Source organism: Sciurus vulgaris (assembly GCF_902686455.1).
Source record: "Sciurus vulgaris genome assembly, chromosome: 13".
Taxonomy (NCBI): domain Eukaryota; kingdom Metazoa; phylum Chordata; class Mammalia; order Rodentia; family Sciuridae; genus Sciurus; species Sciurus vulgaris.
Genome location: NC_136474.1, coordinates 95921765 through 95936451, shown reverse-complemented (window position 1 = coordinate 95936451; position 14687 = coordinate 95921765). Strand labels below are relative to the sequence as shown.

The following is a 14687-nucleotide window of genomic DNA, read 5'->3' as shown; positions in this document are numbered from 1 at the left end:
ACATCTGTCGATGGGATAGTGCCCACCTAGTATCTAGTGTGGTGGAATCCTGTGAAGATCAGATCCGTTGTTTTAAAATGTAAGATCAAAGGTGTGTGCATCCCAGTGCTAGGGCTTACTGAACGCTCACTATTCTCCTGTCATTAGGTGGCTTTACACTGAGTCCATACTCATTAGAAGGTTTATATTTACTTTTCCCAGGAAATCTCTCATGTCACTTTTCTCATTATCAGTTATTTTCTCCTGAAAGTTGGACAGTGGCATGCATAGCATCCCCATTTCCTGAGCAAGCTAACGTAATCTATACAAAATCTATCACAAATGCAAAATCTATCACAAAAAAATACCTTGTGCAGAATTGGTGTCCTGCTCTTCCTCCCTCCTCTTTCACTGTTAAAATGTCCTTGGATTTTTTAGCAACACTTCCTGAATCCGTTTTCTTGCCATCCTTGTGTGCTGCAGTTTCACGCATAGGTCTCTCTTGTCTGTCCTTGCTATGAAAGGTGTTGAGATGCCTGACGTTGGGCTGATGGTCCCCAGGAGGAACAGTGCTCTTTCATGGTTTTCCTGGAGGTGGGCCTTGTGTCTGGCTCCTCTGTGTCCTGTTATGTTCACATAGCTCTGCCGTGCCGTGACTGTGAGGATGTTCAGACATCTCACTGCTGTAAGTCCAGGTCTTGTAGTTTGAAAATATCTTTAATGTCACAATGAAAAGCATATGAATTATTTTTTCTTATTGTATTACTGAAAACATTTTGGAAACACAGTTCCCTTTTAAATAGTTCTTTGATTTGAATGACTGTGAAATTGCATATGGTATCATGACGGATACCAGATTATTCTAATATAATATTTAGGTTGTATGCAATATGAAATAGTGTCTGGAGACTGAGCCACAGATTCTGTACTTATTTGATTGAACAACATGCTACTTAGCATATCATGAATTGCTGTTTACAACGGTGGCATTGGTTTTGATTGATTTGTCATTGTAAGTTGGTGAGCCATTGCTGTCATCATGCCGGAGTGCAGATCCTTGTCTCCATCTGTGTGACAGCCAAGAAGATACTTTAGGAATTTTATTCATTTTTGTTTTTTGTTTCCTCAGTGAGAATTTTTTCAGGAACAGTGAAAGCACTATTGATGTAATTTGCGAATTGGATTTCTCTCTAACTTATCCTTTCCAGTTGAATTAGTTGAATCTTGGTTTCCTTCTTTGTCAGTGTATGTCAGTGGCTTGTAAAGCCGAGGCAAATGAGAACTCATTACATCATAGAATCTGGTTTTTTTTTCCCCCCCCTTGGGGCCCATTGGAGAGGGAGAGAAGGGGCATTTTCACACCCCACCTGGCCTCCTCTTCATCTTAATAACGACAGTGGCAGTAACTGCCATTTATTAAGTATCTGTCACGTGTGCTATGCTCTTATGGTATTTTCCCTTTCATTTTTCAACCTCCCCTCTGAGGAGGCTAGTGATCTCACACACAAGAAATGGCCTGCTGTGGTTGAGAGGGAAGAGTCACTGTCAGTAGGAGCTACGGGTTCATTCACCAGGTTTCCCTGAACCTGTAATTAAATCACTGGCCTTGTGTTCATCCTCCTTCAGGAACATTCTGCATGCACTGAGCGTATTTTTAGTTGTGAAGTACATGCATGCGCACCGATCACCTCTCCTTTTCCAGTGGTTCTCCGCACAAAAAATTCTCTTGATGGGCTCAGTTCCTTGGTGAGGGAGCAGTGGGTTTGCTCTAGTGCCTTACAGTGCTTCCTCTGCTATGAAACAGTGCCTTAGCTGATCCCCTTTTACATTTTTTTATCTTATGATCATTTGCATACTTATTGACTTCTGTATGCTAGTTGCTGGGGGCAGACTCTGGAATGCCCTGGGGCCCTAACTCCTTGGGGACTTTGGTCTAAAACTGAGCCTTGTTAATTGACCAATGAGATCTCATCTTTCTTATAATTTCCTGAATTACCTCTAGGTTCTTGAAAATGATAGACATTCATGTCTGTCATTTATAATGCTTGTAGAACTTTTTACTTGATTACTTTTAAGTCTTATGATGTGTCTTTCCTTACACATCTGAGACAGTGAGTTCTCAGTGTGTCTCCTTTATGAAAACATTCATTATTTCAGTTTAAATTTGTTTTCTAATGTTTCAGTTTTCACATGCTCCAAGTTTCCCTGAAGATAAATTTGAAAGACACATCTGTGTTCAGAGAGCCTACTGAGACTACCTGCTTTTGTGTCACTTTGCTTATGCATTATTTCACTCACTGGATTAGACTTAAGTATTGAGATCTGACTTTCGATCGTAATGTCTTGCTGGGTTTCGTGGAGGTGGGGGGAGAATAGAAGAGGGTCCTGCCACTGCATCACCATCCTGATTCCTCTGTGTCCCTCTGGCTGGCCGTTGAGTTGACAGAGCAAGAGGGGGGGAAAAGCATAGTATGGTGAAAAGCTCAATTGTGTCCATTTTGCCTTTTATTTATGCAAGGTTTTTGTGTCCTGACCCCATGCTTGATGGTGCCACTGAGTTTGAGTAAATGAGTATATATAAATTGCTCTTCAAAAGCATTTTTAGATACACTGAGTAGTAACAGTGATACAGATAGGAAGACTCATGTCTCTCTCTTTTCTTTGGCATGGCTTTTCAAAGACCTCGGTGGCATTCTTTAATTGCAAAATATGATCTGAGTCACTTAACTGAGTCTACCATGATTGGCTGCGACAGACTTGTTCAGATCTTTTGCCTACAGCCGGGTCTCCTGGTGGGGCTGTGGAAGGTAAGATGTGTTCCATGTGTGTCCTGTGTCCTTTCCCCGTCACAGCCTGTGTTCACTCACCATTAGGTATGAAGTCATACATGATCCCTTGACTTTTCAGCACTTGCATCTTACCAGCCTCATTTTCTGGCTAGATGATCTTCTGTTTTATTGAAGCGGCTCTACTGTTCTGCTGTCACAGTTGACAGACCACTTCTTCCTCCTTTCCATTTCTTGTTAATGTTACTCTTTTAAAGTCATGGGGCTTTTCCTTTCCCCCTTCTAATCAATCCATGTTCCTTCCTCTATACCTTTTATGTTCTTTCTCTGCCAAAGCGTCTCAGGTATTCACCGTGGTAGTCTTCCAAGCATGCTTCTGATGCTGTGATGTTGTGTGGATATAATCTGCTTTTCATGGTCAAGTGTTTGAGAAATTGTTCTTTCCCTTTACATAGATTTTTTTATTTTGCCAATTCAGGTTGGTTGCTAGCTCCTCTGGGGATTATTTTCTGGCAGTCACAGAGTGAAAAGCATACGTACCTCTGTGCAAAGTAAAAAAAAAAAAAAAAAAAGTAAAAAGTATAAGTACCTCTGTGTATACAAATTTAAGTCTTTGGCTTGTGGATGTTTTAAGGGAATAGTTAACAGACTTGATTTTGAGAATAGCAGTGTGCATCAGTATACAGTGAGACAGAATCAAGGTCTACAGCTTCATAGAGTGTCATCTTGTGGTACCCTTTTTTAATCTACTGTGGCCGTCCATTTTTCTTTTCCTCTGTCCCCTTCTCTCTGAAGGTAACTTGTAGGTGAGGCAAGAGTTTGCTTGTTCTACATTTCATGACTTGACCATCGATCTGTGTTGGCCTGCAGAGCTAAGAGGACTGTGTTTGATCTGCTTGTCTTCTGCCTGGTAATTGGAGAATGGCACCTTCAGGTTTACTGTTTGGGAGTGTCTATACCACTCAACATCACCCATGAACCTAAGGAGAAATGGATGAGTCCCAAACAGTCACATTTTCTGTTCAGCCTAATGGGCATGTGAAAAAGCTGAATCTAATCACTCTCACTGTGTTTGCTAAATAAGTACTCTCTTGAGAGAGGAACATTATGCCAGTAATGTTCAGTATTTGTTGAATTAATTGGGTATTTATGAAAGTCTTACCAATATTGTCTTTATATTGGACAAGAGTTTGAAATAACCCTGAATCCCACCCCCCCCCCACACACACATGAATAGATAGTCATATATATGGTCAATTCAGGGCTATTTTATTTATATTTATAATCACAAATTTATAAATGTATACATATTTATAGTTTGCAGTCATCATATGTAATAGAGTATCTTGATGTTTCCCAAGTACTAGGAAGTTAATTCTTTTGGTACTGCATGCTCTGCATATTTGGATGAATTGTGTTCCTGCTGTTGGAATGACACATAAGTCTTATTAGATAGTAATAATATATTAATAGTAATAATGTATTAGTACCATGGTGATCTTATAGTTATTAGAAACTGCATCTGTCTGCAAGATGAATGTGCTGTGATCTTCACAACGACCTTGTGAAATATTAAAATATTTCAGTTGAAAAATGTATTCTTTTTAATTAACTTTTCAGAAGGAGGAAGAACTGGCTTTTGTCATGGCAAATCTTCATTTCCATCACCTTGTGGAGAGGAGCACATTAGGCTCAGCCTCTATGTATGTATCTGTGGGTGAATTGAATTTTATACCATCAGTATAAAGGGTTAGAAGTTGATGCCATCTTAATATTTGAGAATAGCTACAAAGATATTCTTCTAATCAGTAGACACAAGCCAACAGGCATAAGTGCTTTAGCTGTTGCTAATATAGTTTGGTTATTAATGAGTACATATTTGCTTTATTTATCCCTAGTTAAGGATTTCATATCTAGTATAACATTATTTGAAGAGATAAGAATGCTTCATTACTATAAGATGCTAACCCTGATCCCTCAGTTTCTTCCACTTACATGAATTTTCATATCTTGCAAGGCAGGGATTGTTGCATCTCATTGTACTTAGCTGGGGAACATGTTTCCATTTCCCTGCAGCTCTCACCCTTCCTCGTTAGACTTAGACACTCCCTTACTCATTTTTTTTCCTAATTGTTAATTGTCTGAAAGCTCCTGGGTGCTTTTGAGTGTTACCTTATGGTAAAGTTTTTTCTTATGGAGCAAAACCTTGATCATCTTGGCTTAAGTTTTTGCCTGGGCCCCTAATCTGTAGGTCTGTTGTTTGGTGCATCTCCTTGCTGAGTACCCCTGTTTCTGGCTACTGAGAACATTATAGGCAGAGTGGCCTTTATAAAACTGGTATCTGGATCCATCTCAGAAACACATTCACCATGGTGGTCCTATGGGCACCTTTGGCACTGATATCTGTGCCTGTTTTTATAGAAATTGGTGAGAGGAACTTGGAATAGTTTTTTTGGGTTTATGGTATTTAAGATTATTGGGGCCCTTATAGTGTCTCATTGATAAAAGGTACTGCTTTGAATGGATGTCAATTGTTTTATAAATAATTGCACCCTAAATATTTCACCTCTGGTGTTGACAAATTTGTGTGTGTGTGTTGTTTTGCTTTGCAGACCCTATGAACCGCCTCTTCACAGTCCCTTTTTGGATGACAATCCAGAGTACGGATTGCATGGCTACCAACTGCACGTGGACATGCATGGCGGTGGAGTTTTCTACCTGTGTGGTACATTTCGCAATCTCTTCACCAAGAAAGGTGAAGTTAATTTAATTTTTGTTTCATGAACATAAAAAAGGTTGTAGAGAACATGGAACCAATTTCTATGGCTAAGAATCATTCTTCTAACTAGTCATGTTGTAATCTGTTGGCACAGTTCCCTGACCCCTTTCTCTCTCGAGGACTTGTGAGATTCCTCAGCTATGTGAATCTGTTTTGCATCTGACTTTGTCTCCTTTATCACCATCACTCTCTACTTTCTGGATGTGGTCTCTACTCATTTTTTCTGCTTATGTTTTTTATCGTTTTATACCCTCCCACCCCCATTTTCCTTCTTTCTCTAAGGGTTTGGTCAGTGTGCCAGCGGGGCTAATGTAGTGCCTTTCTAGGAGGAGAACAAGAAGGCTGCCTCTCCCGTGTGTGCTGCATTAGTGTTGTCTCGCTTGCCAAAGCTGAGAAGAGGCCAGTACACCAGGAATGAGGAGGGAACTTGAGCTAAGCAAAAGAAAAGAGAATGCCTATATTCAGATTTGTCATTCTGTACACATGAAATTTTGTGTAAAGACTTATATAGATTCAAGTTTAACATTTTTGGTAAGGATTTTTATAGGGGAAATTATGTCTCCTTTGTTTTGCATCATATTAAGAGGCGTATAATGTCAGTCATCTCACTGTCGTAATGCTGAATTTCTTTTGTTTAAGATGACGACTATAGCTCTTATTATAAACCCATTCTTTTCCAAATGCCCTGTTCCTCAAAAGCCTTTTACCTAATGGACTTGACATCCATAAATGATCCTTGCCTAAATTTTTTTTTAATTTAGAAAATGTAGAATTTCTAATTTTGTAATTTTTCCTACATCTTTTAGTTGATATTTTGTAAGGTACTGTATTTTATCACTTGGGTGAACTCCTATGAAAGCAGGTAGATGCCTAATTCTTTTCATTTTAACTGCCCACTCTCAGATTAAGAAAATGGTGTGTAGTCACTTCCTACAGTGGAAATGTTTTTCACACTTCTGTCTCTTTCCTTCCTTTCTTTTTTCGTGTTTAGTGTCTCTTTGGACTCTTGGATAAGTTTTACTTATTCAATAATTTATAAAAAGTTACAGATGTTATTCTTTTCAAAGCTAAAATTGTTGCCAATTTGGTCATTGTCGTCTAATCTGTGTTCTTTGGATACACACACACCTCCATTTGTCTGTCAGTCTGTCTATCCTCCTTTTCCCTTCCCTTCCCTCCCCTCCCCTCCCCTCCCCTCTAGGGATACTTTACCACTGAGATATATCCTCCATTCTTTTTATTTCTTATTTTGAGACAGGGTCTCACTAAGTTACTGAGGCTGTCCTCTAACTTAGGGTCCTCCTGCCTGAGCATCTTGGGTTCCTGGGATTCAGGGGTGCTCCACTGTGCCCAGCTTCTCCATTAGTCTTCGAGCCCTCCTTGTCTTTGACTCAAGATTTCTGCTTTTCTTTGCTTTATGTCATTTTATTGTAATTATGTTAAATGTATACATGAACATGAGTGATTTGACATTTTTGTTGTTAAATAGTTCCACCCAAGAATGTGGAATGTCCTTCAATTTTGTTAAAAAACACTCACATGTCTTTTAGGAGTGTTTTGGAATCTTCTTCATGCTAATTTTGCACACTTGTCCTTATGATTTTAATGACTCTTCAGTCTTTTTATCTTTTTCTTCCACTTTGCCTTTCAGTTGTTTTGTACGCTCTGTATAGGTTTGGTCTCAGGCCACTGCTGATCTTACAGAATGAGTTGGGAAGTATTCCTTCCTCTTGGATTTTTGGAGAATTTTACATAGAAACTTGTAAATCTTTCAAGGCCTGGAACTTTACTTGTGGGAAGAATTTTAACTACAGTTGTGATTTTTTTCATACATACAGGGATATTTAGGTTATCTATTTTGTCATGTGTGAGCTTTGGTAATTTGTATCTTTCAAGGAACTTGTCCATTTTATCTCATTTGTTGAATTTGTTGGGATAAAGTTTTTCATGGTCCCTTATTTTCTTTTTAATATGTGTAGGATCTGTAGTACTGCCCCTGATTCCTGATAGCTAGTTTGTGTCTATCTTTTCTTCTGATTAGTATGGCTAGAATACTTGTCAATTTTAATGATCTCTGAGAACCAGCTTTTGGTTTAATTGTTTTTCCTCTGATGTTCTTTTGTTTTGTGTTTTATTGATTTGTATACAGGATTTTATTCTTTCTACTTTTTGATGTTTGTAATTTGCTCTTTTTTTAGTTTTTTAAATAGGAAACTGATGTCATCGCTTTAGGAACTTTGATAATATAGAGACATATAGTGTATTTCACCGAAGTACTGCTTTAGTGGTGTCCCATAAACTCTGATTTGTTTTATTTTCATTTTCATTCACATGTTAGGTTCCTATCACTATAGCATGCACCTGATATAACCAACTTACTAGGAGAAGAGATTCATTTTGGTTTACAGTTTTAGAGGTTCCAGTTAATAGTCAGTTGGCCTTACTGTTCTGGGTCTTTGGTGAAGAGCACATAGTGGCAGGAGTGTGTGGTGGAGCACATCTGCTAACCTCTTGGTCGGGAGTTGGAGAGAGAGGGAAAGGAAGGAACTGGGATTCTCCAGTCTCCTTGGGGGATGCTGGTGCTGAAAGTTTTTGTTATGTATTATTATAAGTTGAAGACAATTCTTTCTATTCCTAGGTTAGTTCAATTTTTATTATTTTAAAAATCAGGAGTGATTGTTAAATGGTATTCCATATGTTTGGGCAACTTGATGCTCACATGACTTTTATTCTCCTTTGAACTATTAACATAACATAGCAAATTTCACAAAGAAATTTCTAATATTAAACATTATAGAATCCCTATACTAAGCTCCTCCTGTCATATTTATATTTACATTTAAGCTACTGGTTTCAGTTACTTGGGTTTTAGTGTTTTTCCATTTTAATTCACAGATATTACAGTGTCTGTAGTTTTCATTTTTTTCTTCTATTACTGATTCATTCATATTCAGATTTTCTTCTTTGGAATCAGATTTAGTATTTGTTATGACTTCCTAGAAAGTTATCTGTTTCCTATAGGTGTGTTTTGATTTTTTTTTTTTTTTTTTTTTTTAAGCATTCTGAATTGACTGATCACGTTGCTTCATTTTCAGGTTTTTGTATTTTTCCCCGGTGGTTTTTCTGCTATACCCTGAGCCTTGAGCTCTTTGAAGTAGGAAGGCACTGAAAGGTGCTCTTGATTTGGACCTCTCCTGTACTGAAATGGGCCCTGCAGCCTCTACTTCAGGTTGTATTTATAGAAACAGGCAGCCTTTTGGTCAGGTGCCCTGCCTGTGAATCGCCCACACATTTTGCAAAGTAGCTTTCATTGGTTGCAGTCATTTACTTTCATTCTGTCATTTGGGGCCCTGCAGATAAGATCTCTTCCTTGGAACCCAGGTATGCACCGTGAAAGGTTTTGCTGACATGCTCACAACAACCCAGGTTCACATGCCTTTGCCTTCGATGCTCGTGTTGGCAGAGAACTTAGTCTGTTCTCTGAGGCCAGTACTTGTGTCCTTAGGTGTCCTTGATTGAGTTTATATTGGGCAGCACCTGCTAGCCTCTCATAGTTTTACCATGGCAAGAAGATGGCCTTGGTGATGGTGAATGAGACCTAGTGCCCACAGCAGTGGGTGAGATAGTTGGGATGATCTCTGCCACAGCTGCTCCCCAGAACTCTCCTTGCCCTCTGGACTTTGTGATCATTATTATGGTGGCCTCTGGGGCCTCACTCTGCATCCTCTTTCCTGACCTCAGTGCTCCCATTGTCCCCCTCTGGCCTTATTGCCTTCCATCTTCTGCTCAGTCTGCTCTAGCCGTTTTGGCTTCCTCCCTGTGCCTTGGCCATGCCAGGCCTGCTGTGGCCGTGGGTACTCGTACTGCTTTTCCACCTGCAGTGCTGCTAACCTAGACGTCTGCACAGCCTCGCAGGGAGGCTTTCCTGTGAGGCCAGACCAGGACATTCCTGCTCTCCTGCCCTTCTACACCAGTTTTGATGTTTCTTCATAGCACTATCAATTATATTATTCACTTGTATTTAGTTAGTTTATTAGTTTAGAAAACAGCTCCATGAGGTAGTGTGTGTTTGTCTGTTTTGTTCAGGACTGGCTTTCAGCATGACAGAATCAGTACCTGTAGCCTAGTGGCCTCCCTGCTTGACCAAAGTGAGGGAGTGGCTAGAGGCCATGCCTCTCCCCAGAGGAGAATAAAGCCCTGCTTTCATCCCACCTCTCATAGTCCAGGGAGGCCGCCAAACACTGGTGGGCCTGGTTCCGAGGTCATCTCTTAGTTCCAGAATTGCCACTGCAGTTCTGCCTCTTATTACCTCATTTCCTTTTCTCTTAGAATTCAGAGGAAGAGTCACAGCCCTCCTTCTTGGGGACTTCTATGTATACATCTCTCTGCAGGGAAGAAGTCCCATAAACTTATGTCTTGGAAGACCGCGTTGTGTCTCTGTACTTTTAGTAGAGTACTTTGCCCCACAAATAAAATTTCTTCAGCATCTGATACAACTACTATGATACAAGTACTGTGTGTCCATCTCATACTCTCAGTGTGAGGCAGATATCAGGCACTGTTTCTGATCTGACATGGTTTATAAGGCATGATTGTTTCAAATTACCAACAAGTCTATGAAATTGCTTCTAAGATACTTTTTGTATACTATTGTGTACTTTAAAATTTTTGTACTTTGAAATATTTGCACATTGTACAAATAACAGAGAATTCCTGTATAGCTTTTTTGCAGAATCCACCAATTTATAACATTTTTGCTATATTTGTGTTATATACATATACCTATATGTATACGTGTGGAGTTAACCTGACTACTACTTTATAGGGATTAGGTCTGTTAGGTGCCAGGTCTGACTTGGGAGTACCCAGGAATACAGGGAACAGGGCTCTGTCTTCCTCCCTCTAAACATAGTATATCGATCAGATTTTACCTTGCATTCCTTGCACCTACGAGAGGCCCTTAATGATGGAGATGAGAGCAATAGGGCACATTTATGAGCCCTCTGCTTAAGTTTCATATCTACAGTAATTATGTAGGTGAGTCTTCATTGAAAGCCTGTGAGATAGGTCCTCTCACCTCTCCTGTCTCATTGACAAAGAGTGCACAGCTGACGGCATACATCACTTTTCTAATTCCATGAAGCTGGCACAGGTCAAATTCCAGTCCTTGCTCAGGCCCACAGGATTCCAGAGCTGAGAGTCTTAACACCTGGCTCTACAAACTCCTGTGAATTTTTGCATGTGAATGAGATGCTTTCAGAGTGTATCTTCTTGTATGCGTGATTAACTATCCAAGTGCTGGCATGGTCTTGTGGTCAGGGCTTGGTCCCTCTGTGCTGACCTGCTGCATTTACATTCAGTCCAGCTCTGTGTTAATGCTAGTAACCCCCTTCAGTGATTATAAGAGGGTAAGTTTAATGAATGAGACCAGGACACTGAGATGGGAATAACTCTATTTTTGTCTGTTTTTTTTTTTTTCAAAAGAAGACTTTACACAAATCAGATGACTTCCCCGGGCAGACTCAAATGCATTTCTTTTTCATGTGGTTCTGTGAAGAGTCAGCAGAGGGTGCTGTTGCCATCAGAGTGTTTGTGACATTTTAAAAAGTACAAGTAAAATAGAATGTCCTCTACAGTGTTTGAGAAACTCTCTTGGTACCATGTGGTATATTTAGTAAATTCCAACTTTGTCATTGCAGTTGGGGATGACAGCACTTTGCCCCTATTTTTAAAAAAAACACTCTCTCCCTAGCAAGGGTAAAGTTTTATCATCATGTCCTCAGAATTTAGGTTGCTCTGAGCTCTGCTCATCCTTGGTGAAACATGAGAAATCTGACTTGACACTAAGGAGGCAGCTCTCTGGAGTGGTGGGAAGTCAAAGGGTTGAGGCTGATTTATTTGGTTCATTTGTTAACCAGCAGTTATAGAATACAGGGGATGTGCCAGGCACAGGTCCCTGCCAGGAGGGTGGCGTTAGGAGTTCCTAGAGGCCTCTAAGGAGAAATACGCAGGAGTTGCTGCCAGTAGGGATAAGGTAACCATCTGTGTCCAGACCAACATGTGTCCAGTTTCCAGGGTCCTGTCACAGTGGGAGGGAGAACAGTTTAAAGAGGACACAATTTATAAACAAAGCCTATATTTGGTCATTTTATAAGACCATTTCCAGTATTTCATATCTGAGTGAGGATTTTATGGATATACCGATTTCATCCACAAATTCATTGCAATTCTTCTAAAATATCTCAGTGTTAAGTTATGAAACTTGCAAAGTTGAGTCTATAATCCATTTGGAAATGTACATATGTATGTGTAATGGTTGAGAATTTGTTTTGCAATTTTAATCATGAGTTAGTATACTCTTTTCTATATATGGTATGTGTACGGGCCACAGGAGAACAATAAGATAAAAAACAAAACAAAACAACAGAGAACCAGCGCACAGTTAAAGAAACCATCACTTTGAATGGTGAAGTCACTTGTGTGTCCCTTCCTGCTCTCCATCTGTCTCTCCTCTTGCCAGAGGGAACTACTGTCCTATTATCTTAATACTCTCATTTACTCTTTTTTATAATTAAGCTTTTTTTGTATTGTGAAATGACACATAAGGGGATTTGTATAACAGATTACTGTAAAGCAGACACCTGTGTGATCACCATTCAGGTCTTGATTAAATTTTGAAAATGAATAATAAGAGGGGCACTGTTTAACGAATGCTGGACACACCCTGAAACTCCAGTAACCAAGAAAGAATGATATCATTTAAGGATAGAAACTCAGGTGAATGGAGCAAAATAACCTCTACAAGTCTTTTGCAGTTCAAGATTATTTTGTCACATTATTTTATCCACATCCTAATAAATATTGGATTACAGAAAAGCAATTACTATTTAAATTAATTGCATCATGATATGTATATCTGTATATCTGGGCATGTCTTCATCCTTAAATATGTAGGTATTTCTGTAGATACTTTACAATGCATTATGTAGAGTAACTTCCCAAAGACTAGCTAATAGGATCTTTAGAGTTGGATATGAAGGGAATATAAATAACATTCAAAGAATATTTAGAATGATCCCAATGGAATATTCGGAGTAAGTTCTAATGTTTTGACACTGCCTACTTCTTGGTCTCAGTGTTTTCTCTGAATAAAATACGCTTTTGTTCTGTTTTCTTAACCCTGTTCCTTGTGCTTTATTACAAGGTTCTTTGAATTTTTTTTTTTTTTTTCTTCTTGTATGTGCTACTAAACCCAACCAGAAGTCCCTAGGTGGTTGCTGGTGTTTAGGACGAGATTCCTGAGTCACTGTGGAGGATCATTTGGCAGACTGACTCAGCACGAATACTCAGGAATATGTATTGCCTCCTTGGCTGACCAGCAGAGAATCTGAGCTCAGCGATGCTGTCCTCATCCATTTCAAGGTAGAGCTGATGGCTCTTGGCTTCAAATGCTGACCGTCCAGCAGGCCTGTGTCCAATAATGGACATCAAGTCCTTCTTTGCTTTTCACCTTTTATAGCCCTTTCTGATCTCTTCTCTTCTGGCATGGTCAGGAGGAACCGAGATTCTTTAATTTCATAATATATCCCTCAAGCTTCTAGGTATTTTTCGCCCTCTGCAAGGAGCTGGATGGGTTTTCTACCTCTCAGCTCCATTTGAGAGTGAATAACGAGGATCTGTGTTCTTTCTTCCTCATTGGTTTGACTGCTTCCCCTTGGAACTTTATCATATTCCTCCCCTAAGAAACTGGGAAGCTTCCTTTATATTTTTTTGTGTTCTAACACTTTAACAAGTCATGCCTGTGTTGAGAGTTTTTGAAAGGATACATATTAATCTCTTTTGCAAAAAGCATGATTCCTGAATCTTTTTCTTTGTGTGTTACCACTAAAATTAAACTCAAAGGAAGTTCAGATAAGGAAATATTTTGTGATCTGAATTGGATTTTTGAGGGGCTAGAGGCAGGGAGGGATAAACAGTGAAGGAAATACTGAAAGAGTAATTAGTAAATGAAAACTCAAGGTGAGCTTATAAAAGTGCCTGAGTTTTTCTATACAATTTGTATATACAATTTGTTTTCTATTCTTTTGGAAATATAAATGGACTATTGACACCAAGTCCCCAAGACAAGCCCTGAGGTCAATAATTCACTAGGAGGACTCCCATGTGTTAGTGGCTAAAAGTCATTACAGTTAAAGGCTATAGAGGCTACTCAGCAAAGAGAAAACTGCATAGGATGAGGTCCAGAGGAAGCCAGCACACACTTCCAAGAATCCTTTCCCTGTAGAATCATTTAAGATGTGTCTGTCCTCTAGGAATGAGTTGTGACTACGTGTGTGAAGTACTGTCTACTATTAGACGACTCTAATTAGAGCTTATTAGAGACTCCACACCTGGGGTTTTTACTGAGGGCTGGTCCTGTGGGCTCTCACTACATAATACTACCACAACCCAGACTCCCAGAAGGAAAGAGAATGCTCAGTATAAATTACTTTGTACAAGTAGTTTAGGCACAGTGAATCACTGTTATTGGTTAGGGAATGGTGATAGGAAAACTCCTAAACTCCCCAGTCCCCAGACTTTCAAGGGCCAACCTTGCAAGTAGGTCTTTCGAAGAATAGACAGACTCAGACTTGCTGTATTCTTTTCTGCACAACTATCCATTAACATTTTGGTGAGATTACAGTACTGCCTAGAAAAGAGAAGATAGGAAATAGTCCAGTCATGTCTTTGAAGTGTAAATAGAGCTTGCCAAAGGGCTTGATCAGCATTGCAAAGTATAAAGGAATGTATATTTATTTGATCTTAGTATCAGGCTAATTATTACCAATTTTTAGAAGCTGAAGGAAAAAGGTCTTGTATAGCACAGTATATTGTAGTCTTTTTTATCAGCTCTGAGGGGAAGAGTCATAGTAAAGAAGCAGAAGGAAGTCACTTTAAATAAAAAGTATGCTGCTCCTGTCATTTGACTTTAAAAAAAGAATGCTTTGCTTTTTAGAACCTAAGTTCACAGCAAAATTGGGAGGAAAGTATAGAGATTTCCTGTACTTATACCCGTCATCCCACAAATGCATAGCCTCTACCTTTAACATCCTTATCACAGTAGATCATGTGTTAGCATCAAAGAACATACATCAACATATCAT

The 14687-nt window shown here is 39.3% G+C and overlaps 1 protein-coding gene across 2 annotated transcripts in view; it reads left to right on the top strand.

The window, feature by feature from the left end:
* The window catches only part of FBXO15 (F-box protein 15), a 70255-nt gene that overhangs the window by 19533 nt on the left and 36035 nt on the right, over window positions 1-14687 (top strand). The window contains exons 6-9 of one of the 2 annotated variants that reach the window (XM_079109143.1): window positions 2660-2786; window positions 4386-4468; window positions 5378-5520; window positions 12805-12966. In XM_079109143.1, coding sequence (XP_078965269.1) covers window positions 2660-2786; window positions 4386-4468; window positions 5378-5520; window positions 12805-12935 — 484 coding nt within the window. In that variant the 3' untranslated portion in view covers window positions 12936-12966. The remainder of the gene's footprint in view (window positions 1-2659; window positions 2787-4385; window positions 4469-5377; window positions 5521-12804; window positions 12967-14687) is intronic. The other variant, XM_079109142.1, reaches the window with a different exon arrangement.